Source organism: Mauremys mutica, chromosome 1, assembly GCF_020497125.1.
Source record: "Mauremys mutica isolate MM-2020 ecotype Southern chromosome 1, ASM2049712v1, whole genome shotgun sequence".
NCBI classification, from domain to species: Eukaryota; Metazoa; Chordata; order Testudines; family Geoemydidae; genus Mauremys; species Mauremys mutica.
In genome coordinates, this window is record NC_059072.1 from 316,265,057 (window position 1) to 316,288,564 (window position 23,508).

The 23,508-nt window shown below is 41.2% G+C and overlaps 1 protein-coding gene across 5 annotated transcripts in view; it reads left to right on the plus strand.

Annotated features, from left to right (window-relative positions):
- Window positions 1–23,508, plus strand: part of LOC123370066 — a 121,545-nt gene that overhangs the window by 34,033 nt on the left and 64,004 nt on the right. For 4 of the 5 annotated variants that reach the window (XM_045016286.1, XM_045016305.1, XM_045016296.1 and 1 more), the window contains exons 4-6: window positions 2,146–2,234; window positions 2,633–2,709; window positions 10,852–10,995. In XM_045016286.1, the coding sequence (XP_044872221.1) occupies window positions 2,146–2,234; window positions 2,633–2,709; window positions 10,852–10,995 (310 nt within the window). The remainder of the gene's footprint in view (window positions 1–2,145; window positions 2,235–2,632; window positions 2,710–10,851; window positions 10,996–23,508) is intronic. The other variant, XM_045016312.1, reaches the window with a different exon arrangement.

Below are 23,508 nucleotides of genomic sequence, written 5' to 3' on the forward strand. Positions count from 1 at the left end.
GTGGCAGCTTCTGAAAAGTTTCATTTAAAATCTTATATAGTATCACATAGGAACTTTGTGGGAGAAGCAGTGATAGAATCCAGTTCTCCAAGATGACATTCAAGTGCTTTAAGTATGAGACAATCCTCTTTCCCTGCAATCTCCTGCTTTAGTAACTATATACCTTCCAACTTCTGAATCAAGTTGGGGATGCATGGTTCTTATAGACAGTAGTCTCATTCATTACACACTGTGATTCATCCCCAGAGCAGGCCTAGCCTGCTCACTAAATGAGGTTTAGAAGTTTATATGGAAAAAAATAGTATGTGATCATATAATTAAAGGCTATGTCTTAATGCATATGCACAAGGGGAATTGAATTAAGGTTGCACAGGCAACCTTAGTTCTGTCATTACCTAATTTTGTGCACTTGACTTTGCAGATTTGACACACTTTTAACATAGGTTGTTTGGGCTTTTTGCTTTTAACTTCTTCGGGTTTTAAAAAAATTAAACTGAAACCCACCCACATTCCATCATGTGGAACCCTGCTGACTCTTGCATGGGTCATCAGCAGGATTTAGATCTTAAACCTATCAGAAACGCTTCTACCACTTGACCTAAACAGATAACTGGTATCTGCCTTGCCTTCCATTACTCTAATATATGATTGCCTTACAATCTTTTTATCTGGAAACCTGGGCCCAATTCCATCTTCTGAAGGGAAATGTGCTCTAGAGATTATAGGCCCTTTTGTCCCTGCCTCTCTCTGCTCCTACTCCTTTCCCCCAGCTACTTCTCCCATTTCTCTGTTTCTGTTCACCACCACACCATATTCTGGGCCATTTACTCTTATCCCTGCTTCCACTCACTCATTACCAGTCTACTCCTTCCAATTTCCTTCTTACCCCTTTTTTGCATTTGAGTCAGTCTTGCCTCCTCCTTACCACCTCATGTTGCTTAGTGGCTAGTCCTTCCTGGAATACTGCATTCCGTTTTGGTTTCCACATTTAAAAATGGACTTTGACAAATTGGAAAGGATTTAGAAAAGAGCTACCAGAATGATTTGAGGTCTTACTCCTAAAACTAAAACTCCATTCAGCAAAGAAAGTTGACTGGTGATACTTGATCCGTCTATAAGTATCTATATGGGGAAAATATTTCTGGTAGTAGAGGCCTTTTCAGTTTAATACACAAAGCCATAAAAAGATGGAGTGACTAGAACAAAGGTTCTCAAACTTTTGTATTGGTGACCTCTTTCACACAGCCAGCCTCTGAGTGTGACCCACCCTTATAAATTAGAAACTCTTTTTTACATTTAACACTATTATAAATGCTGGAAGTGAGTGGAGTTTGAGGGTGGAGGCTGACAGCTCATGACCTCTCATGTAATAATCTTACGACCCTCTGAGGGGTCACGAACCCCAGTTTGAGAACCCCTGAGCCAGAAGGTGAAGCTAGAATAAATTAAGATCAGAAACAGGGTGCAGATTTTTTTACAGAAAGGTTAATTAGCTATTAGAACAATTTACCTAGAAATGTGGTGGTTGAAGTCTTTAAATCAAGATTGAAGGTCTTTCTAAAAGATATGCTCTAGCTCAGCCAAAAGTTCTGGCCTTGATAGTTTGCAGTTATTCATATGGGATTTTATGAGTGGAAATATTAGTTTCTTAAAGCAATAAAGTATCTTAGGCATAAGTTTTTCTAGAAGCATTTTCATGCCATCTCTTCATAATAAATGTGTATTCCATGTAATGTGGCCCTTGTAATTATTATTCTAGGAATTAACTGTAAAAGTAATTATAAAAGTTGTTTAGCCAACAAACTCTTCTTGTCTTGTTCCCCACAACAAATGCCTCCATAGCTTCTTATTAGGAATCAAGAAGGCAATAGGCAGTTTTCTCTGTTAACTATATAGCTCTGTTAGCACTTGTCTCTGTCAAGTAGATTACTGTTTGTTGGTTTACCCTGAAGCTGTGGCCTTCTTATTTAAGTGGAATCTAATTAAATAGAAATCCAGTTTAGATTGCTTAATTAATCACATGACATACTAATGCAAACCCCTTATAGAACAAAAATGCTTGTCATCATTTTACTTGAAATAGAATTTCGTTCCAATTTTTCACTCATATATTGAGGGTTGTTTTGTAATCTTTATTTACTGCAGCAAAACAAGCAGTGGACCAGGGAAGATCTCCAATTATAATAGACAACACTAATACTCAAGCCTGGGAAATGAAGCCATATGTGGAAATGGTAAATATAACTACTGTGTAATTAAATCCATTGTTGTTATACTGTCGTGTGTGGTTTTTTTTTTTGCAGATCTACCTTCACAAAGCACGAATGCAACACTTTGTCTAGTAATGGGTCTTCCTTGTTGACATTCCTTTCTCTCCTCGAACAGGATATTTCTTTGACATAGCCACTAATAGGTAGTCTAGTTTGAATTGACTTGACCTAATGTTTTTAGCCTAAGATGAAACCTAGAGGTTGTGGGGTAAGTGATCTAAAGTTCAGTGGGCTAAGACTGCTTCGTATTTAATTTTAATAACAATCTGGTTTTCATTAATATTTTTTCTATTTGTTGCAGCATAAACTAGTATAATAATGTTACACCTATCATGCATACTGTATTTCTTTGTTTGCTGTAGGCTCTAGGGAAAGGCTACAGAGTGGAATTCCATGAGCCAGACACATGGTGGAAGTTTGATCCAGAGGAGTTAGAAAAGTAAGACTTGTGTTATAGTAGCCATCATAGTTATTTTCTTTTTTCTTTTGTATTGTGGTTTAATTTAAATTTTTCTCAGTACTTCATCAGTTGCTTAAGTGCTTTACTGCTAACATTTGTTTTCTAGTATGTACTGACTTCTGTTAATATTTATGTAAATATACTGCTTACATAAATATCAGCTCAGGAGTACACAGAGGACCCTGCGTCCTGGTCCCTTTGATATCAACAGCAAAATTTCCATGGACTTAAGTGGAAAAATAATCAGGCCCATAGGACACACTTCCTTACAGAGTGGATGATTAAATTAACCTGGGAAGTCATTGCTACAAGATGTGACTGAGGCCATGAGCATTTATGTAGATTAGACATTTATATAGATAAGAACACCCACAGTTTAATTAGGTAAGATAAAAGATTTTATAAGGAATATAAATCCTCATGCCTAAGGGTGTAACTCCACTCTTAATAGTGTGGATTAGGAAAAAAATTCCCATATAAGCAGGCTATTCCATAATTGTCCATCACAAATCATCTGATATTAAGTACTGTTGGAAATGTGATACTGGATTAGATAGACATTTGATCTGATCTGTTATGGTGGTGCCCATTTAATTTTGTTTGTTAATTCCTGATGTTTGTCATCCACTCTAGATCCTTTTGAAATTATGGGATGACAGTGCATGCCAGGCAAACTTGGGAGAAGTCAAATGTATAAAGATTTTTACTGTTTCTTCCCCATCTCTTGTTGATACGGTATCATTCTAAGGCTACCGACAAAGTGATTGGGTTGAGTTAGCCTTGCAATGGTATGTTAACAGGGGATAAGGAAATAATAGTAAGAACATTCATCTTCTAACTAGATAGTAGTCAAAAGAGCACAATTGTTTTGGTAACTAAAAATATTAAAATAGTGTATATAAAAAGAAAAATAATTACTAAACACTAAGAAATTGCATGAATAATCTCACTCAAATTAAACTAAACTCTTTATGACCAAGTATCTGAACTCTTTCAAAACGTACGTTATAATGAAAACTTACATAAAGAAGTGTAATGGCTCTAATATAATACTGGAGCGAAACAAAAGTAGGCATACCAATTCAGTATCTCATCAGCTCTTAATAACTAAGCAGGGGAAGGTCTAGTTACTACTTGTGTAGAAAGTCATCAAGGAAAATGCAGGATTGCTTAGGAAGTGGTGTTTGGTGGTTCAGTAAGACATTCTGTCCTCAAAGTCAGTATTGAACAGGTGTTGCACATGTCAGAGACACTGCTGTGAGAATCAATATCTTACCAATTAGTTCTGACCACATATAATTATGAAATAGTCCATGAAATTATTTTGCAAGAGTTAGGGAAGTTAACACTGGTGACCTGGCCAGATTCCTCTCTTGGTAATTGCATTTTACATTTCTCCTGCAATTGGGTATAGTATTGGTGTGGAGTGTTGTTCTCCTCTGTTAAACAGTTGCTGTTTCTCCCTCCATAGAGGCATTCATTCATCTATATAGGTCTAAAGTGAATTGTCTGTGGAGGTACAAAACTGCAGTTCCTTGTGCTGGAGATGTTCATTGTGCTTTGGGAGAATTTACAATAGAGTAATGGCAAGCGGTGGTTCTACTATCCCGCTTCTTCAGGTTTTATGCCATTGGAGAGCAGCCTTACGTGGGGATGTACTGAATGAATGCATTAGTAACTGTGGCCATGCCCCCTCCACTGTCACCACTGTGCACCTTTGTGGCCTTAATGGCTCTCTGCAGATGCCTTCCTCAGTGCAAATTCTTTGCATCTGCCTGTGCCACTGGACATTGCCCTTCCTCCCCACATCCCTTACCAATTCATACTAAGGAAGACTTAAAATAGGAGTGACCACATACTAATTCTGTGCTAAGGGCTGAATTATGGCATTGAGAATCAGTGAGTTGGGAGTAAAAGATTGACTGGCAAAATCAGAAATGTCAGCCACCATTGTCAACAAAAGAGGTCTAGATGGACAAGGTTTGGAGCAGAAATGAAAGCCTCTTTTAGCTGATTGAATACATGTTGAATCTCTGCAGACCAGACAAACCAGGCTCCCTTTTTGAGAAGGGCCATTGGGGGGCTACTGGGTATCGAAATCTCAGATGAAACACTGGTAGAAGTTAGCAAACCCTAAGAATCATTATATGCCCCAGATATCCCTCGGAGCAGCCCACTCTGGGATGGTAGAGACCTTATGTGGGCTCACAGCCCCTCTGGGGAGACAGTGTAACCCAGAAACTCAACTATGTTCCAATCAAATTCATGTTTTTCTAATTTAGTGTATAAGTCATCTGACGTATTCTTTCTAGAACATGGTGTACATGCTGGTCATTCTGGTTCTTGTTTTCAGAGAAGATCAGGATGTCATCTAAATAAATTACTACAAAATGGTCCAACATATTTTTGAAAATGTCATTTATAAAATGTTGAAAAGTAGCAGGGGCATTGTGTAGTCAGAACAGCATCACAGTGTATTCAAAATGTCTATAACAGGTGCAGAATGTAATAGTCAACCCACAGGTGTAGGAAACCATCCTTCTTGGTGACAAATAAAATTGGAGCCCTGGCCGAGGACTTGGAGGGACAGATGGACCCCTTGCACGGACTCTCTTGTAGGTAGCTTCTAAGGGCCTGCAGCTTGGGTTTTGAAAGAGAATAAATATGTCCAAAAGGGATTTCCACTCCAGCCTGGATATGTATAGGGCAATTATAGGGCTGATGAGGCAGCAAAATATTGGTCCTCCCTTTGTCAAAAATATCAAACAGATCCTGGTACTTTGCAGTTATAGCCATAGTAGTTGGGGGCTGGCTGTATCTAGTGTGGCCCCTCCTAACCTGCCTTAGCCTGGCTTGGAGAGAGACAGCTTCAACAAGTATAAGATGGGGGCTGCCTCTTTCCCCTGACTGAGGTTGAGAAGGCAGATCTGACATCATTGCAGAGAGGTGAACTTGAACATGCTAGAGCTCCAGCAGTTGTGGGGGTCATGGGTGGTTTGCCAGGTGATGCCAGAAATAACTACGAAGGGGGGAAACAGATTAGGCTAAACTGTAAGGTCTCCTGGTGGTCCTGGATAGTGGCGACTTCTGAAGGAGCTGTTTCTCATGTAACTGGGCTGAAGGAAAATAGAGATCCATTGACCGCTTCAGCGAGGTCTGGGATGGAATTGACTCATGTTGATATCTGGTGATGTGAGATGCTCCTGTGTCCAAGAGGGCTTCCAGGTGGATGTCTGCCATGGCCAAATGTCTTAAGCACAGTGGGAGCTGAAGGTGAGTAAGGTGGAGCACCGCCACTAACAGGGAACCTGTGAAGTGGTACTGGTATATCGAGCTAGATCCAGGGGAATTACACCATCCCCAACCAGGATTCTCATAGAAGGTTGAGGCCTGGTATTTTCTTGTTGGGAGATGGACCGACCTTTAGCTGGGCAACTTGAGCCGTAATGTCTAGTTCTGCCACAGTAAAGGCATAGGCCTTCCAAGTGGCATTGGTTCTTTTCACCATCAGAAAGGCAGGACCAGTCAGTGCCAAGTTGCATAGGCTCTGGTTGCGGCAGGAGGTGAGTGGGGAGCTGAGTCTGGCCATGAGTGACCGAGACTAGTGTATGGTCAGGGCACGTTGCCTTTTCCTGGCAACGTTCCAATAGCCGTCTATCAATTCTTGCGTTCAGGTTGATCAGAGGTGCCAGTCTGGCCAAGATTTCTGTCCAGGCCACTTCGTCCTTCTCTTCATCACTCAGACCATGACAGAAGTGGTGGTGCTGCATTGCCTTGCTCCATTCCGTGTCAGCTGCGAGGCAGCAGAATTTTGTGGCATAGCTAGTGACCAGCTTGTGGCCTTGTCTCAGGGCTTGAAGTGCTGATTCTGCCGTATGTGTCCGGTTCGGGTAATTGAAATATGTTGTCATGGCCTAGATAAAGTTCTTGAACTCCCCCAAGAAGGGACTGGCTTACTCCAGAGAGGGGGAAGCCCAGGCAAGCACCTTCCAATCAGGAGACTGATGATGAGCCCCACCTTGGCTCTACTGGTGAATAGGTCTGTGGTCTTATGTGGAACAGGAGTGGCATTGGTTCAGAAACCCATGAGAAGCCATGTGATCCCCATTGAACTTGTCTGGGTGGGGAATCATAGGACTGGAAGGGACCTCGAGAGGTCATCTAGCCCAGTCCCCTGCACTTATGGCAGGATTAAGTATTACCTAGTCCATTCCTGGCAGGTGTTTGTCTAACCTGCTCTTAAAAATCTCCAATGATGGAGATTCCACAACCTCCCTAGGCAATTTATTCCAGTGCTTAACCACCCTCACAGAAAGTTTTTCCTAATGTCCAACCTAAACCGCCTTTGCTGCAATTTAAGCCCATTGCTGCTTGTCCTATCCTCAGAGGTTAAGAAGAACAATTTTTCTCCCTCCTCCTTGTAACAACCTTTTATGTGCTTGAAAACTGTTATCATGTCCCCTCTCAGTCTTCTCTTTTCCAGACTAAACAAATCCACTTTTTTCAGTCTTCCCTCATAGGTCATGTTTTCTAGACCTTTAATCATTTTTGTTGCTCTTCTCTAGACTTTCTCCAATTTGCCCACATCTTTCCTGAAATGTGGCACCCAGAACTGGACACAATACTCCAGCTAAAGCCTAATCAGCGCAGAGTAGAGTGGAAGAATTACTTTTGGTGTCTTGCTTACAATGTTCCTGCTAATACATCCCAGAACAGGGGTGGGCAAACTACAGGCTGCATCTGGCCCGTCAGAACTTTTAATCCAGCCCTCGAAGTCCCGCTGAGGAGTAGGATTGGAGGCTTTCCATGCAGCTCCCAGAATCAGTGGCATGTCCCCCTTCTGGTTCCTACATGTAGGGGCAGCCAGGGGGTTCCACATGCTGCCCCCCTCTCCTCCCGCAGCTTCTACTGGCCAGGAACTGTGGCCAATGGGAGCTGTCTGTGGATGGGACAGTGTGCAGAGCCGCCTGGCCAGCGCTGCGCCTCTGCATAGGAGCCAGAGGGGGGACGTGCTGCTGCTTCCGGGAGCTGCTTGAGGTAAGCGCCACCCAGGCCTGCACCTCTGAGCCCCTTGCGGCCCAACCTCCTGCCCCGGCCATGATCCCCCTCCTGCCCTCAGAACCCCTTGGTCCCAGCCTGGAGTACCCTACTGCACCCCAAACCCCTCATCCCCAGCCCCACCCCTGAGCCTGCACCCCCCAGCTGGAGCCCCCCCCCCCCCATCCCAACCCCGTGCCCTAGCCTAGAGGCCCCTCCCACACTCTAAACTCCTCATTTCTGGCTCCACCCCAGAGCCCGCATCCTCAGCAGGAGCCCTCACCCCAGCCCTCAAGTTTGTGAGCATTCATGGCCCGCCATACAATTTCTATACCCAGATTTGGCCCTCAGGCCAAAAAGTTTGCCCACCCTGTCCCAGAATGGGATTTGCTTTTTTTGCAACAGTGTTACACTGTTGACTCATATTAAGCTTGTGGTCCACTGTGACCCCCAGATCTCTTTCTGCAGTACTCCTCCTTAGGCAGTCATCTCCCATTTTGTATGTGTGCAACTGATTGTTCCTTCCTAAATGAAGTACTTTGCATTTATCCTTATTGAATTTCATCCTATTCATTCTGACCATTTCTCCAGTCTGTCCTGATCATTTTGAATTTTAATCCTATTCTCCAAAGCACTTTGAACCCTTCCCAGCTTAGTATCATCTGCAGACTTTATAACTGTACTCTCTATGCCATTATCTAAATCATTGATGAAGATATTGAACAGAACCGGACCAAAAACTGATCCCTGCGGGACCCCACTCATTATGCCCTTCCAGCATGACTGTGAACCATTGATTACTCTATGGGAATGGTCATGTGAGACAGTAAAAAAAGCTTTGATACTGTCAATAGGAATTAAAAGGAATCTTTGGTTCCGTTACTGTATACTTCACCTGCAGAGTGCTATTCTGCGCCTCTGTAGGGAACCCAGAGGTCAGCTAAGGAAGGACTCCCTGTGCAGAATCCATCCCTATCAGTGTCTCTTTTCCCTGCTCCTCTTTGAGCCTTCTCAGAGTTTTGTGGGCTGCTCAAACTATAATGAACAAGCCATGGGCAGGGTGGGAGGCTGGCTTAATGGTTGGAACACAGGTAACCAGGCTTAGTGGCCAGATTTGGAGCCAAATTATCAGTTTGGGGGGCTAGCTGAGAGCCAGAGACCAGGAGCTAGGGGCAGAACAGTGATCAGAAACTGAATGTTAAGTCCAGGGAGTGAGCCAGAAACCAGGAGCTACGGGTCAGAGCTGTGGTCAGAAGATGAATACCAAGTCCAGCAAGCAAGTTGGAGCCAGGAATCAGGAGTCAAGGGTCAGAGCCAGATTGTAGGCTGGAGCCAAGAGCAGGGGCTAGGAACTGGAAACCAGGATTAGGAATCCAGGAACAGAACCAGAGACAAGGAACAGGAAGCAGGAGCGGGGATTCAGAGTAAGGACTAGGAGCAAAAAGGGAGCTGAGAGCAGGACCAAAAACGCAGCTGTGGAATGCTGTGGAGCAGCCAGGAACCCAGGGCTGCTGCAGTGTTTGTTTGAGACTGTGAGTGCTGAAGTCTTCAGCCAATCTGGGTTCATTAGCTGAGTCAGCCAAGTGCAATGAGCAGGGTCTGTGTTCAACTGGGGGTCCCTGATATGGTCCCCATCACGGTTGTATCTAACAGCACCATAGTATCTGATAGGTAAATAGAAAGAAGAGTCATCTTAGAACACCGTACACATAATATTCATATTAACAGTGTGTATGATTGTGTTCTATTCCATGAGGGAGGATTACCACAGTTCCTCTGGGAATTAAAAACAGTGGGTGGTGACCAGGGCCGGCTCCAGACCCCAGCGCGCCAAGCGCGCGCTTGGGGTGGCATTTTGCCGGCAGGGCGGCAGGCGGCTCCAGCGGACCTTCGGCAGTCATGCCTGCAGGAGGTCCACCGGAGCCGCGGGACCAGCGCGCCCTCCGCAGGCACGTCTGCAAGAGGTCCCCCGGAGCCGCGGGACCGGCGACCGGCAGCGCGCCCCCCGCGGCATGCTGCCCTGCTTGGGGCGGCCAAATTCCTAGAGCCGCCCCTGGTGGTGACTAAGGTAAATCAGCCTGGTTGTAACCTTCCCAGAGAGGTACCACTTCCCGGAGAGGCTCACATGCACTATTTCTAAGCAGGTTCTCCAAAGACCAATAGACAAAGAAAGGACTTTTGGATAAATAGCCTGAGTTTAAACTGACTCAGGGTCTTGTTCCTGGTCTAGCAAACGGACAGGAGCTGCTGTCCAAAGGAGGCCCTATCCTTTGCAGAAGAATTGGAAAGACTTTGGCCTACTGGGGCCCCATAAGACTAATGGGTGACTTCTGGTAGGCTGTTTGTTTTTACGTGTTTGTTTACCTGATGAACAAATGTGCTTGCTTAGAAAAAGCTGTGTGGTAACCTGTAACTGCTGGCATTCACACTACTCATAGCCCTTGGAGAGAAAGCATAGCACAGGTCTTGTTTTTTTTAGGCAGACTGGTTTGCTGCAGTTATTGCAGAAGAAGACAGGGAGCTGTGCAGCCTTAAAACAGCTGGTTGGGGGGAGTGAGATGCAGGTCCCTGCCCAAGAGAGGTGATGACTGGGAGCCAGAAACCTTGAATTGGGTGTCCTCAAGGGACCACAGAGGGGGAAATACAGGTGCAGTTGTGCTGAAACTGTGACAAACAGTACCACATTTCTGTATAAAGGAAAATACTTTTGTTTTATATTTTTGAATGTATCATATATACAATGAATTGTGTTAAAAAGATGTAATACAATTTGGATATTATAAGATGGTAAATATTGGGTAATTAAATCTGAACTTCCAGCCACTACAGCATATTGTTTTTCAGAAGTATGTAGTCAGTTGTAGTGAATTCATCTACTTCAACTATATTTAAGCTTACTGTTTTGTAGTGTTGGAAAAGCATATGTGATTCTGGATTTTGAAAGTGGGCAGAAGATTAGATGATGGCATTTGACAGTCTGGATAGATGGAGAAGATAAAACACAAGATACTCTTCAAAAGTTTAAGAAAGACTGAAAACATATAAAAAGTACCAAACAGTTTATTTAAATTATTATTTTTGTAGGAGGAATAAACATGGGGTCCCTCGTGAGAAGATTGCTCAGATGTTGGAACGATATGAATATCAAATGTCCATCTCTGTTGTAATGAATTCAGTGGACCCTCCTCACAAAAACACACAAAGGCCACCTCCACAGCGAAGACAGAGGTGGGGAAGCTGTATAGACTCTTGGAATTCTTTCAGTGTTTCAAATAACCGATAACTCAGGTTATATTCAACTAACACCAGCTTTTTGATCACTCTTTTTTAAATATTGAACAGTGGACTTTCTCCTGAGGTTTAAATAGGCTTAATGCAATTAAAGGACCATTCTCTCTTGGAGATTGTTCCATTAAACAAAGTTTTGGAGGCTTAAATGTAAATAAAATTTAATATAAAAATGTACGTTAAATGTTTTTACAATCTCTATTTATTACATTTGTACTAACTTTGGTTTTGGATAGTGTGACGTAAACAAGTTTTCCTTTATAGTTGGGTCTCGAATAATGTCTACATAGGATACCGTTGAACAGTTTTTTGTTTTTGTTCTTTTTTTGAGGAAGTCCTAACAAAACAGTTTTGTTAAATAGAACTCAGAAAAGCCTAGAGGAATAGGATATGTGTGTAGTTATTGCATTTTAACTATTTCCTCTGCTTTTTAATATTATTCAACTTTTACCAGGTTTTTATACTGAACAATTATGTTTTCTATTTCTTGCTGGATGCTTGTTCATTTTAATTGGTATCCAAAATGTTGTCACACTTATAGCCCAGATTCCCTTCTCTCTTCCCTTTGTTTCCATCTTCATTTTTGGCCCAGAGTCTCATCTGGCAGCTAAACCAATGTGCTGCAATTGCAGTGTTCACCAGCTTGAAATTACAAACCGTGATTTGTCTTGAATTTGTTTGCTATCTACTGAAATACCAAATGTAATTGTGCCTAGAAACTATCTAAATTTATTTTTTGAGATTTTTATTGGCATGAAAATGTACATCTGCGTTTAAGTTTACAGCATTAAGATGCTTAATTAGAACTGAGTCTTTTGGGGCTGTGTGTTCTAACTGGGCAAAGAAAGCAGAATACTTAAAATATTAGTCTCTTAGGGCCCATCTGCAGTTGGAGTGTGTGCAATTCCACCAAGTAGGTACAAGTGGACAGTGGTCTCAGTTCTGTAAAACCACATTACATTCTTTTCAGGATTTTGGCACAGGTAATATTCTCTTCTTAGCAGATACCTAAAACTGAGCCAGCATGGAGATTGATCATTTTATTGCCATAGATCCTTTTGACCTTAGGCTTAAACACTGGTATGGTAGTAAGTTTTAAATTTAATGCTTGCATTTGTCCTGGTCCCTGGACTAATAAAGTATCTCTCTGTCTATTATTGCTGCCATTGTTTTAGTAGTCCAATGTAAGTCTGACAAAATTAATATTTTGTTCTTATGTTTATGGTTTTATATTAATGATATTACTTAAACAGCAGTTGATATAGTGCATCTTTGGACTCTGCCAGATTGGATTTTCTGTTGAGTGTTAAGAAATGTGGGGGAGATCTTGATGGCAAATTTGTTCAGGAATATTTGTCCATTGCATAAATAGATCTTCATTTAATATTTAATTCTGTTCTTCAAAGACAATTGTAAAGAACTTAGTTGTGCGCGGTACTATCAGCATAAGATAGCAATTATATTGCAGACACCAAGATGCATTTTTTACTTTTGTGCAATGAATGGATAAGTTTATCATGCCTCGTTGAACATGTTTATACTGTAGTGATACGATGGCAGAAAAAAGAATCAGCATATTTACAATGGTTGCTCAAGTAAACTGCCTAAAGCAAACCTCATTAATTTCAAAGAATGTAATATGGTATCAATTTGTATCTCTACAATAAGGGGCTATTCATACAAGAGATCTACAGGGAATGGGATGAATTTAGTGATCTTTAGATACTTGTAAGGTGAGAACAAAGGTCATTGGCTGTCTATATGCTGTCTGACTGATGAGAACCACAAAACAAGTTTTTAAATCTGAGGCTCTTACTTGAAAAGTGGTTGATGCAATTAAGACTTCTGTAATTGTGTAGGAAACTATAACAAAACAACTCCAATAACAATAAAAAGTATTTATTTGAAAATTTGCATTTAAGACATACCTCAGTCTTCCATTTTTACGGGTTAGGTATGAAATTACAGTGTATTAAGTCTGCTATAATAGATCTTGAAAGGGGGAAATGAGACTTTAAATAGGTATGTACTGTTAAAATACACATCCTATGGGTTCCTGTTATGTTTTGTATGGTGTAATCATGATATTTGAAAGTTGGCCCTAGTTCATTTTTAAATACTGGAAAGTCTTATGGTCAGTATGCTTTGTTGTATTAAATAAAAATATGAAAATAAAAATGTCAGCAATCACTGGGTAGAACTCTAAAAGGTGGAGCCCTTTTGCTCTATAGGATTTATAATGTATAAACATTTTAATCACGTTTTCTTATTATATGTTTAAACCTGATTACATGATTAAAGGGACACTCGGGTTAAAAATGACAATTTAAAAAACAATAAGTTCCCCTGTGTGGGTTATGAGTAAATTTGATGATTAAAGCTGAAATACTTTGATAATTTTTTTTTTTTAATTTTTGTATTTCCTTTACTTGGAGGATAAAACTAGATTGTTCAGTTATTGTTCATAGTCAGTTTTCACATTGATCAAACACTGCAGGAGGATGTTTAAAAATCAAATGAAGTTTTTATTAACACTTAAAAGGGAAAAAAAATCATTACATTTTCTTTTCTATTAACAAGGCGGGTTTTTTCAATTTTTAAATAAAATCTAAATCTTGGGTCTAAAAGTACCTGACTTTGTCCTTCCATGGCACAAAGTGTATTTGTCCAAGTCACCATTGGGAGTCCAGATATGCAATGCAAACTTTTAGGACTTTATACCGCTGTCATTCTAGTATTCTAAGAGTATATGATCAGGCCCCATTATAGTGGTTTTGAAGGGGAACATTTGAACCTGTAATGGGGTCAGATTGAATAAACCATAAAATCATTATTTCGTTTTTGAGAAAGGGAAGAACAGAAAAGGTATGGGGAAGTTGTAGATGCCTTTGAAGGATGGCTTCATATAAAAATACATGTCATATCACTAGGCCTCTCGATTAATCACAGTTAACTCACGCAATTAACTAAAAAAAATTAATCAAGATTTAAAATATTAATCGTGATTAATCACAGTTTTAATTGCATTGTTAAACAATAGAATACTAATTGACATTTATTAAATATTTTTGGATGCTTTTCTACATTTTCAAATATACTGATTTCAGTTACAACACAGAATACAAAGTGTACACTGCTCACTTTATATTACTTTTTATTGCAAATATTTTCACTGTCAAAATGATAAACAAAAGAAACAGTATTTTTCAGTTCACTTCATACAAGTACTGCAGTGAAGTCTCTTTATTGTGAAAGTGCAACTTACAAATGTAGATTTTTTTTTGGTTACATAACGGTACTCAAAAACAAAACAATGGAAAATATTAGAGCCTGAAAGTCCACTCAGTCCTACTTCTCGTTCAGCCAATCGCTAAGACAAACAAGTTTGTTTACATTTATGGGAGATAATGCTGCCCACTTCTTATTTACAATGTCACCTGAAAGTGAGAACAGGTGTTGGCATGGGACTTTTGTAGCCCTTGCAAGGTATTTATGTGCCAAATATGCTAAATATTCATATACCCCTTCATGCTTTTGCCACCATTCCAGAGGACATGCTTCTATGCTGATGATACTTGTTTAAAAATAATAATGCATTAATTAAATTTAGACTGAACTCCTTGGGGGAGAATAGTATGTCTCCGGCTGTATTTTAGCCGCATTCTCTCATATATTTCATATTATAGCAGTCTCCAATGATGACTCAGTACATGTTCATTTTAAGAACACTGTAGCTGCAAATTTGACAAAACGCAAAGAATGTACCGTTATGAGATTTCTAAAGATAGCTACAGCTAAACCAAGGTTTAAGAATCTGAAGTGCCTTCCAAAATCTGAGCGAGATGAGGCATGGAGCATGCTTTCAGAAGTCTTAAAAGAGCAACAATCCATTGCGGAAACTACACCAAAAAAGAAAATCAGCCTTCTGCTGGTGGCGTCTGACTCAGATGATGAAAATGAACATGCGTTGGTCTGCACTGCTTTGGATTGTTATCGAGCGGAACCCATCATCAGCATGGATGCATGTCCCCTGGAATGGTGGTCGATGCATGAAGGGACATATGAATCTTTAGCACATCTGGCATGTAAATATCTTGTGACACCAGCTACAAAGTGCCATGAGAACACCTGTTCTCACTTTCAGGTGACATTGTGAACAAGAAGTGGGCAGCATTATCTCCTGCAAATGTAAACAAACTTGTTTGTCTGAGCGATTGGCTGAACAAGAAGTAGGACTGAGTGGACTTTCAGGCTCTAAAATTTTCCATTGTTTTATTTTTGAATGCAGGTTTTTTTGTACATAATTCTATATTTGTAAGTTCAACTTTCATGATAAAGAGATTGCACTACAGTACTTGGTATTAGGTGAATTGAAAAACATTATTTCTTTTTTTAAAGTGCGAATATTTGTAATAAAAATAAATATAAAGTGAGCGCTGTACACTCTGTAGTCTGTATTGTAATTGAAATCAATATATTTGAAAATGTAGAAAACATCCAAAAATATTTAAATAAATGGTATTCTATTATTGTTTAACAGTGTGATTAATCACGATTAATTTTTTTAATTGCTTGACAGCCCTACATAGAACTAGAGAGTAACAATGTCCATTGCACAACATAGTAGAGCAGTGATTTAAGATATTGGTTTTAGAAGAATCATCTGCATTTAAAAAAAAATCAGGATTTGGTAGTTAAGAAAAAATGTTTGAAATTTGCTAAGATTTTTTAGATGGTTTTTCATATAAACATATTAGGCAATAAATAGAAATATTTGATGTTGAACTAATGTTTGAAATACACTTTTTGGTTTAGTGGGGTTTAGTTTTGAAGACTTGCGTCAGCATGGTTTTGTTTTATTATGAAGCAATTGTGAAAACAGTATTTTAAATTAGAGTCTGAGACACATCAAGGTTGAAATTCCAGACATTTAATGCAGTCTCTTTCTGTGGTTCTGTACACCTATTGTGCAATTTTAAATTTGTACAATGTGATGTATATCTAACATAGTGTTTTGATAAGAAATTTTATTAAAACTAAAAGTTGACATACTATTTTGTTTTCTTTTTAGTAATGGTTTTAATCATTTGCAAGTTATTGTATAGTGTATTTCATAAGTTAACATGCTATTAAATACATCCCCTTATTGTATCTTATTCACAGCCACTTGTATTACTTTTTCTTCAGTTTTCATGTCATTTCAACATAAATATACTTAAAGAAGACATGGAAATCATAGGAAAAAGTCTCAATTATTTTCTGTATCCCAAATCTTTGTACATTTAAACATAAAAATACATTACTACTTTAAGAAAAAAAAAAAGTTTTCAGAAGCCTCATTTCACTTACCATTGTGATTCTGTCAGTTTCTCTAGCCCATAATTAGGTTAGTAAATTGCTTGGTTTGGTCTTCAGTTTACATCAAGATATTATAGAAAAAATAGCCAATGACTGGAATCTGATACATTTTTGTAAGGATTTTGCAATAACGTAACCTTCAGCTTTTAAAGGAAGTTTGGAAGTTGACACTGAGTTTTAGTTTTCACTTGAAAATTTTTGTTTTAAATTGTGAGGTTTAATTCTTGTCTAAAAGGTTAAAAAAACAATGTACAGGCATCTTTTATGTTTTTGGCCTGTCTGGAATTATAATTCATGGGTTGTGGTTATGTTTTTGGTATAAAAAGCACACAGATGAAAGTAGGCTAGTATGTATGAAGAATATATTACTTTTTACAACTTGGCATGTTACCAGCATTTTCTGTAAACCTGTATTCTATCTCATTTGTAAATCTGTATTCTAGGGTAAGTGCAAAGATGTGGTAAGTGTAAACAAAATGAAAATGCTCTGCTGATTGTATAGTATGTGTCCTTTAATTTATTTTACTATGTTTTATTTCCTTGTGTTTTATATATCTGTATCTGCTGGGGGTATGAAAAGTCATTGTAATGAGCACTAATTTATAAATAATATCAGAATGTTAAGCCCTTCATGGCAGAAACTTTGCCCCCCCCCTTTTTTTTTGAGTCTATGTCCTTAGGGGTGCTTCACCATAGGATGTACATGTGCCTGTGTGCTCTCAGTCGGAGACTGCAAGTTAATGTCCTTAGACCTGCACAGAGTAGCACCTCGTGTACTAAACAAGGGCATATAGGGAAGCATGAGACCACCCCCACTCAGTTCCTTCTCATCTGCCTGCAGCTCAAGATAGAGAGTTCTGCTGTCTTCTGTATTCACTTCCCGCCTTCACTTTGTGAATTCTTTATTTTGTTTATTTGTTTTAATAGTTTCTTTTCATTATCTATTTTCATTTGATATCTTTATTTTATTTAGTACTCTTGTATTGGTTGAGGGGTAGGGGGCTCTTTCCTCTTCTTTTTTTTGGTCTTTTGTTTATGTCAGAGCACAATTTGTTATGCCCAAGACCCCACAGCTTAGGACCTGAGAGACTTTTCACATGTCATTTCCCCATAGTGAGGAACACTCTAGCTACCTGTGGTGTTTGGGGACCCCTCACAACACTTCTAAATGCAAGGGCTGTCTGGCTTTGAAAGGAAGATGCAAGAAAGTCAGGGAGAATAGACTTAAGCTCCTGTTAATAGAATGTGCTCTCGTTCTGGAGGGGTCCGCTTCCCCTCCCTGTACATTGGCCTCTACATCTCAAGCTGTCTCAGTCTCAGTTGCTGCCTTGTCTGCAGCCATGGACAATAAGACTCTAAAAAGAAAACATAGGTCTCAAAGCAAGGAAATGGAGAAAAGGGGCAGGTCACCCCATGAGACTTGCTGTCGGAAGACCTCTCATTCCTCTAAGGATACAGGAGATGCTCTGACTGAGTCCAATACCAAAGCAGAAACCCAGTTTTGACATACCTACCATCAGAGCAACTACCATGGCAGCACCATCTGATACACAGGACTATTAGCCGTGCCCTGGTATCGGTATTTCACTGTGCCTCTGAAAGGGGAGATGACTCTACAGTTTACCTCAGTACCACAATAGCCTCCATCTCACCAACCAGTAACAATCCAAACTTTATGTGAAAGCCCTCCATCTCCTTCCAGGTTCCTTTCTTCAGAGGATCTCAGTATCTCTGATGCACCTGTGTCGCCAGTGCTAGCAAAATCTACCAGTACCACTACCTTGGTACTACTGCAAAAGCAGCAGATTGAGACTTGTTTATGTCTCAAGGCTTCAGTACTGGTTAGAACACCAGAGTGCAGCTCCCTCCTCCTTAGTTCAGGGGAAGTTTCCTCTGATTCAGAGATCTTGGTACAGGGATACATACCAGTACTGTATTACCCTACCCTCATGAGTCCCTTTCATGAAGAGGATCCTAGAGAACCTACCAGACATCATAGACTCAGAGATTATGATTATCATTGAAGTCTCTTCTCTTATCCCTTTCCCCACTGGGGTTACTGGGAGCCATGGTGTACTACAGCAACCAACTCCATCAGGTGCCTAAGAGAAAGCACTGGCACCCATCAGTACCCTACCAGCCACTGGCACCTACAAATCATCCTATAGTATTGTGTGCATCTGTACCACACACCTCAGTACCACACAATTCTCCAGTGTCGGACAATATACAGGAAGAGCAAGAATAGCAGGCTGAGGAGATCTCCCCCTTATTTCCAGACAAGGCAGTAATGCTACCACCTCAATCTTACACTGATGATTTTAAGATCTTCCAGGACCTCCTGAAAAGACTAGTGGGCTTACTTCAGATCCCACTAGAGAAAGCACAAGAGTCAAAACATTACTTGATGGACATCCTGAACATTAGTCCCCAGAGAAAGGTTGCCCTACCCATCAATGAGGCTTTATTATCTGCTGCACGTACCCTTTGGGAAACACCTACCACAATCTCACCAACCTGTAAGTGGACAGATAAGAAATACTACATACTACCAAAAGCAGTGAAGTACTGCTTCCACTCTAACCACACTTTCCTTGTAGTGGATGCAACCAGTGTAAGGAACTGTCAAGCTTACTGTAGATTCCCTGTCAGATGGAGAGGCCTAAACAACTGGACTTGCCAGGAAGGAAGAGCTACTCATCAGCCACTCTCCAGTGTTATATTACCAGCTACTAGGCCTTGGCAAAATATGATTTTTAACACACACTCCAAATTTACCCATTATATTGAGCACGTGCCACAAGACCAGAAAAATCAATTTTAGTCTGTCATCACTGAAGGGAAGTTGGTTGCAAAAGCCTCCCTGTAAGATGATGTAGATGCTGCTGACACAGCTTCCAGGTCCATGGCCATGGCGGTAGTTATGAGAAGAGTATTCTGGTTCCAGTCTTCAGGCGTTGCAAGGGATGTACAAAATGTCTCACTTGAAGGGCCCATGTTCTTCAGTGAACATACAGACTCCTTGTCACGTTATTGATTTGAACTGAGACCATATAGATCATTGTTGCAACCAAGGTCCTGTAGTGGCACCAAATCTGGTATAAAGGGCGTCTAATAAGGTGTCTAAGACAAGGTTATGGTTTGCTGGTTATGATTATGCTGTCTATATGTGTGTATCATTTTTGTAGTTGAAGTTATGAATATTGGCTGTATCCTGTCTGTATTTCAAACTTATGCTATGCTTCTGGGTGACACCCCAGACAAGTTGGTGTCAGCTCTGCCTAGCCTGCTTGATGGCCCATTAAGGACCATCAGCTATACAGTTGACCCATTGAGAGAAGGCAGATATGCTTTGAGACTCAGCAAAGTATGCAAGGACTTGCCCATGTGACTCCAGACTCCATTTTGCTGTAATTTTCCACAGTAAGAACAAAGAGGTGTTCTTACACCTGAAAAAGACTATAAAAGGCTGATGCCTCATCTCCATCTTGTCTTCAATCCTGCTTCTTACCTCTGGAGGGACTTTGCTACGAATGGAAGCTCTACATGAAGGACTGATGACCCATCCCAGCGGGGGATGTACTCCAGAGACTTTATTTGAACCCGCAGTTTATTCTATCACTGCTACAAGCCTGAACCAAGAACTTTGCCATTACTGTATGTAATTGACTCCATTTAACCAATTCTGGTTCTCATCTATATTTCTTCCTTTTATGAATAAACCTTTAGATTTTAAATTCTAAAGGATTAGCAACAGCGTGATTTGTGGGTAAGATCTGATTTGTATATTGAACTGGGCCTGAGGCTTGGTCCTTTGGGATTGAGAGAACCTTTTTTATTTTACTGGGGCGTTGGTTTTCATAACCATTCGTCCCCATAACGAATGGCACTGGTGGTGATACTGGGAAACTGGAGAGTCTAAGGGAATTGCTTGTGTGACTTGTGGTTAGCCAGTGGGGTGAGACCAAAGTCCTCTTTGTCTGGCTGGTTTGGTTTGCCTTAGAGGTGGAAAAACCCCAGCCTTGGGCTGTAACTGCCCTGCTTTAAGCAATTTGTCCTGAATTGGCACTCTCAGTTGGGTCCTGCCAGAACCAGCATCGTTACACTCCTCTCTTCACATGCTCAGGGATTCCAGAGCAATGTTGCAGTCATTGGAAATGTATGTGCCTGCAACAAAAAGGCCTTTAAGTAGATTCCAAACCACTCAAAGATCAAAACCATTCCAGTACCATCAGCACACTTCCCCTAAGCCTCAGGAGCCCTTCAGGAGAAAGGCCAGGATACAGAAACTGGGGCATCCAATCCCTACTTCTGCCCAATCAGCCCCTCCCTCTAAGAAGCACTTTTGACACCTCGGTCTAGAGCATCAACCAATTCAGTCCACTGGATCAGATGATGTGTGACTATCCCTCCTTGGGAGATCATCACGCTACCTACTTGTCTGGCGTACCTTATCTCAGATAAATGGATAGTGGAGGTTGTCAAAATGGGCTACTCTATACAGTGGGTTCTTTTCCTTCTTTCTACCCCCTTTCCATCCCTCTTCAGGGATTCTTCTCATGAGCAACTCTTAAAAGAAGAATTTCATTCTCACCTCCTCCTAGAAGCAGTAGAACCAGTCCAACTAGCGTTCATCGGAAGATGCTTCTATTCCAGTTACTTGTTCCCAAGAAAGGTGAACAGTGGACACCAATCCTTGACCTCAGGAACTTTGAACAGCACTTGAGAATGGTGTCATAATTCTATCCCTAAGCCTATAGGATGCCTACTTTCATATAGCCATCCACCTCTCCCACAAGCATTTCCTAAGATTTGTGATGGGGCACACTGTCAATACTGAGTTCTTCCCTTCAGACTCTCCATGTCCCCAACGGTGTTCACAAACATTCTCTCAGTGATAGCGGCTCACAATGTTCCCATATTTGGATGACTTGCTTCTCAGAGGCTGGTCACCACAAGATGTCCAGTCGGCAATGTCCAGAGCAAGAACACTATTCCAATTTCTGGGCCTCCACATCAACCACAAAAAATCCATATTAACTCAAGTACAGAAGATACTCTGGACTCGGCAATAGCAAGAGCTACCTCCCCAAGGAGAGATTCTTCACCCTGTCCAACCTAATCTCAACATTACAATGCAGCCCGCAAACTGTGATGACTTGTCTGCAGGCCTTGGGCCACATGTCGGCCTCCACATATGCGACTCCTCACAAGGATGCCTCCAGACATGGATAAGAACAGTGCATACCCCAAACCCAACCTCTCCAAATGTGTTACAGTGCCTCAGAAGGTGTTGGACTCTCCTACTTGGTGAAAGGACTCAAGAAAGGTCTGTGTTGGAACCACAGTCTTAAATCAAGCACCTTCGAAGACCCTCACAACATGCATCTCTGTTAGGATGGGGGAGTTCAGCATAGGGAGACCGCAAAGGCAAATGGTTGTCACAGGAATTGGTGTTCCATATCAATATCTTGGAGCTAAGACTGGTACATTATTCTTGCCAACACTTCCTTCATGCCATATGAGGTCACTTGGTCAGAGTAATGCTGGACAATAGGGCAGTGATGTATTACATCAACCTCCAGGGCAGAGCAAGATCCCAGTCCTTATGTGCAGAGTCATTAAGGCTGTGCAACTAGTGTATCTACCAGCAGATAGAGATGTCAGCAGTCTGTCTACCAGGGCTCCAGAAAACAGTCACACAATCCCTGAGTAAACACTTATAGTAAGATCAGAAATGGGAGCTCAAAGACTTTTCCGCAGCATCTACTACACATAATATAGTCTGTTCTACTCCAAGGGAGGTTACAGCCACAACACTCTGGGGGATGTATTGACAACACCATGCTCCCATACCCTTCTTTGTACTTACACCTATACCATTATTCACAAGTCTGTTCTCAAGCTGCCCCAAGAAGGAGTGAGAGCTATCCTCATAACACCTGCTTGTCTGAGACAGATGAGGCACTCAAACTTCATCCACCTCTCAGAGGTAATATCCCTCAGTCTTCCTGTGTTCTATTGACACAGAACTCAGAGTCCCTCATGCACCCCAACCCCTCCTCCCTGAATTTGAGAACAGGGCTCCTCAATGGCATTCAAGCATGGAAATGACCATTTTGGATAGAGATCAGTCAGTTCTCTTATCTGGCAGAAAGCCTGGTACTTACAAGACTTACCTCCAAAAGTGGAAGCACTTCCAATCCTGGGGCTCCCTTCCATCTTCTCAAGCTTCTGAAGTTCCACTTTCCAAGATTCTGGACTACCTGTTAGAATGGAAAGCACAGGATCTCTCAATGAGTTCTGTCAGAGTCTGACAACCTTCCACTCATCTATCAAGGCATCTCAGTCTTTGCCCACCATACAGCAGCCAGATTTCTTAAAGGCCTATACAACTTGTTTCCTGCCGTTCAACAACTGGCCCCCCAATGGGACCTCAGTCTGGTTTTAAATACTCTAAGGAAACCCCACCTTCAAACTAATGGTGACCTGCTCCTTCCTCCACCTTTTCCTCAAAATTGTGTTCCTAATTGCCATCACTTCAGCAAGGAGAATGGGGGAGCTAGGAGTGCTCATGATGGACCCAGCATACACCACCTTCTACAAATACAGTTATATTGCATCCCCATCCTTGCTTCCTCCCAAAGATCTAATCCTAACATCACATTAACCAAGAAATTCCCCAAGTTTTCTAACTGGAACCTCATACCTCCAGAGAAGAATCAAGCCTTCATTCACTGGATGTCAGGACGGCCCTTGCATTCTATCTGGACAGGACTAAACTATTCTGGGCCTCTCCCAGGCTGTTTGTATAGGAGGATGAAGGGCCAACTGATTTCCACACACAAATTACGTGGATTTTTGGTTACATCTTGAGCTGCTATGAAAATGCCGGGGTGCAGTCCCCTCACAGAGTAACAGCACATTCCATTAGAGCTCAATCCACAGCTATAGCTCTGCTGAAAAACATTCCCATAGCAGAAATCTGCAGGACTGCTACTTTTCTTCTGTTTATACTTTTACCAAACATTACCCCATCTTACCAAAAGAGACCACCTTTGGTGATGCACCTTTGAACTGTCCTGGACTTACCTC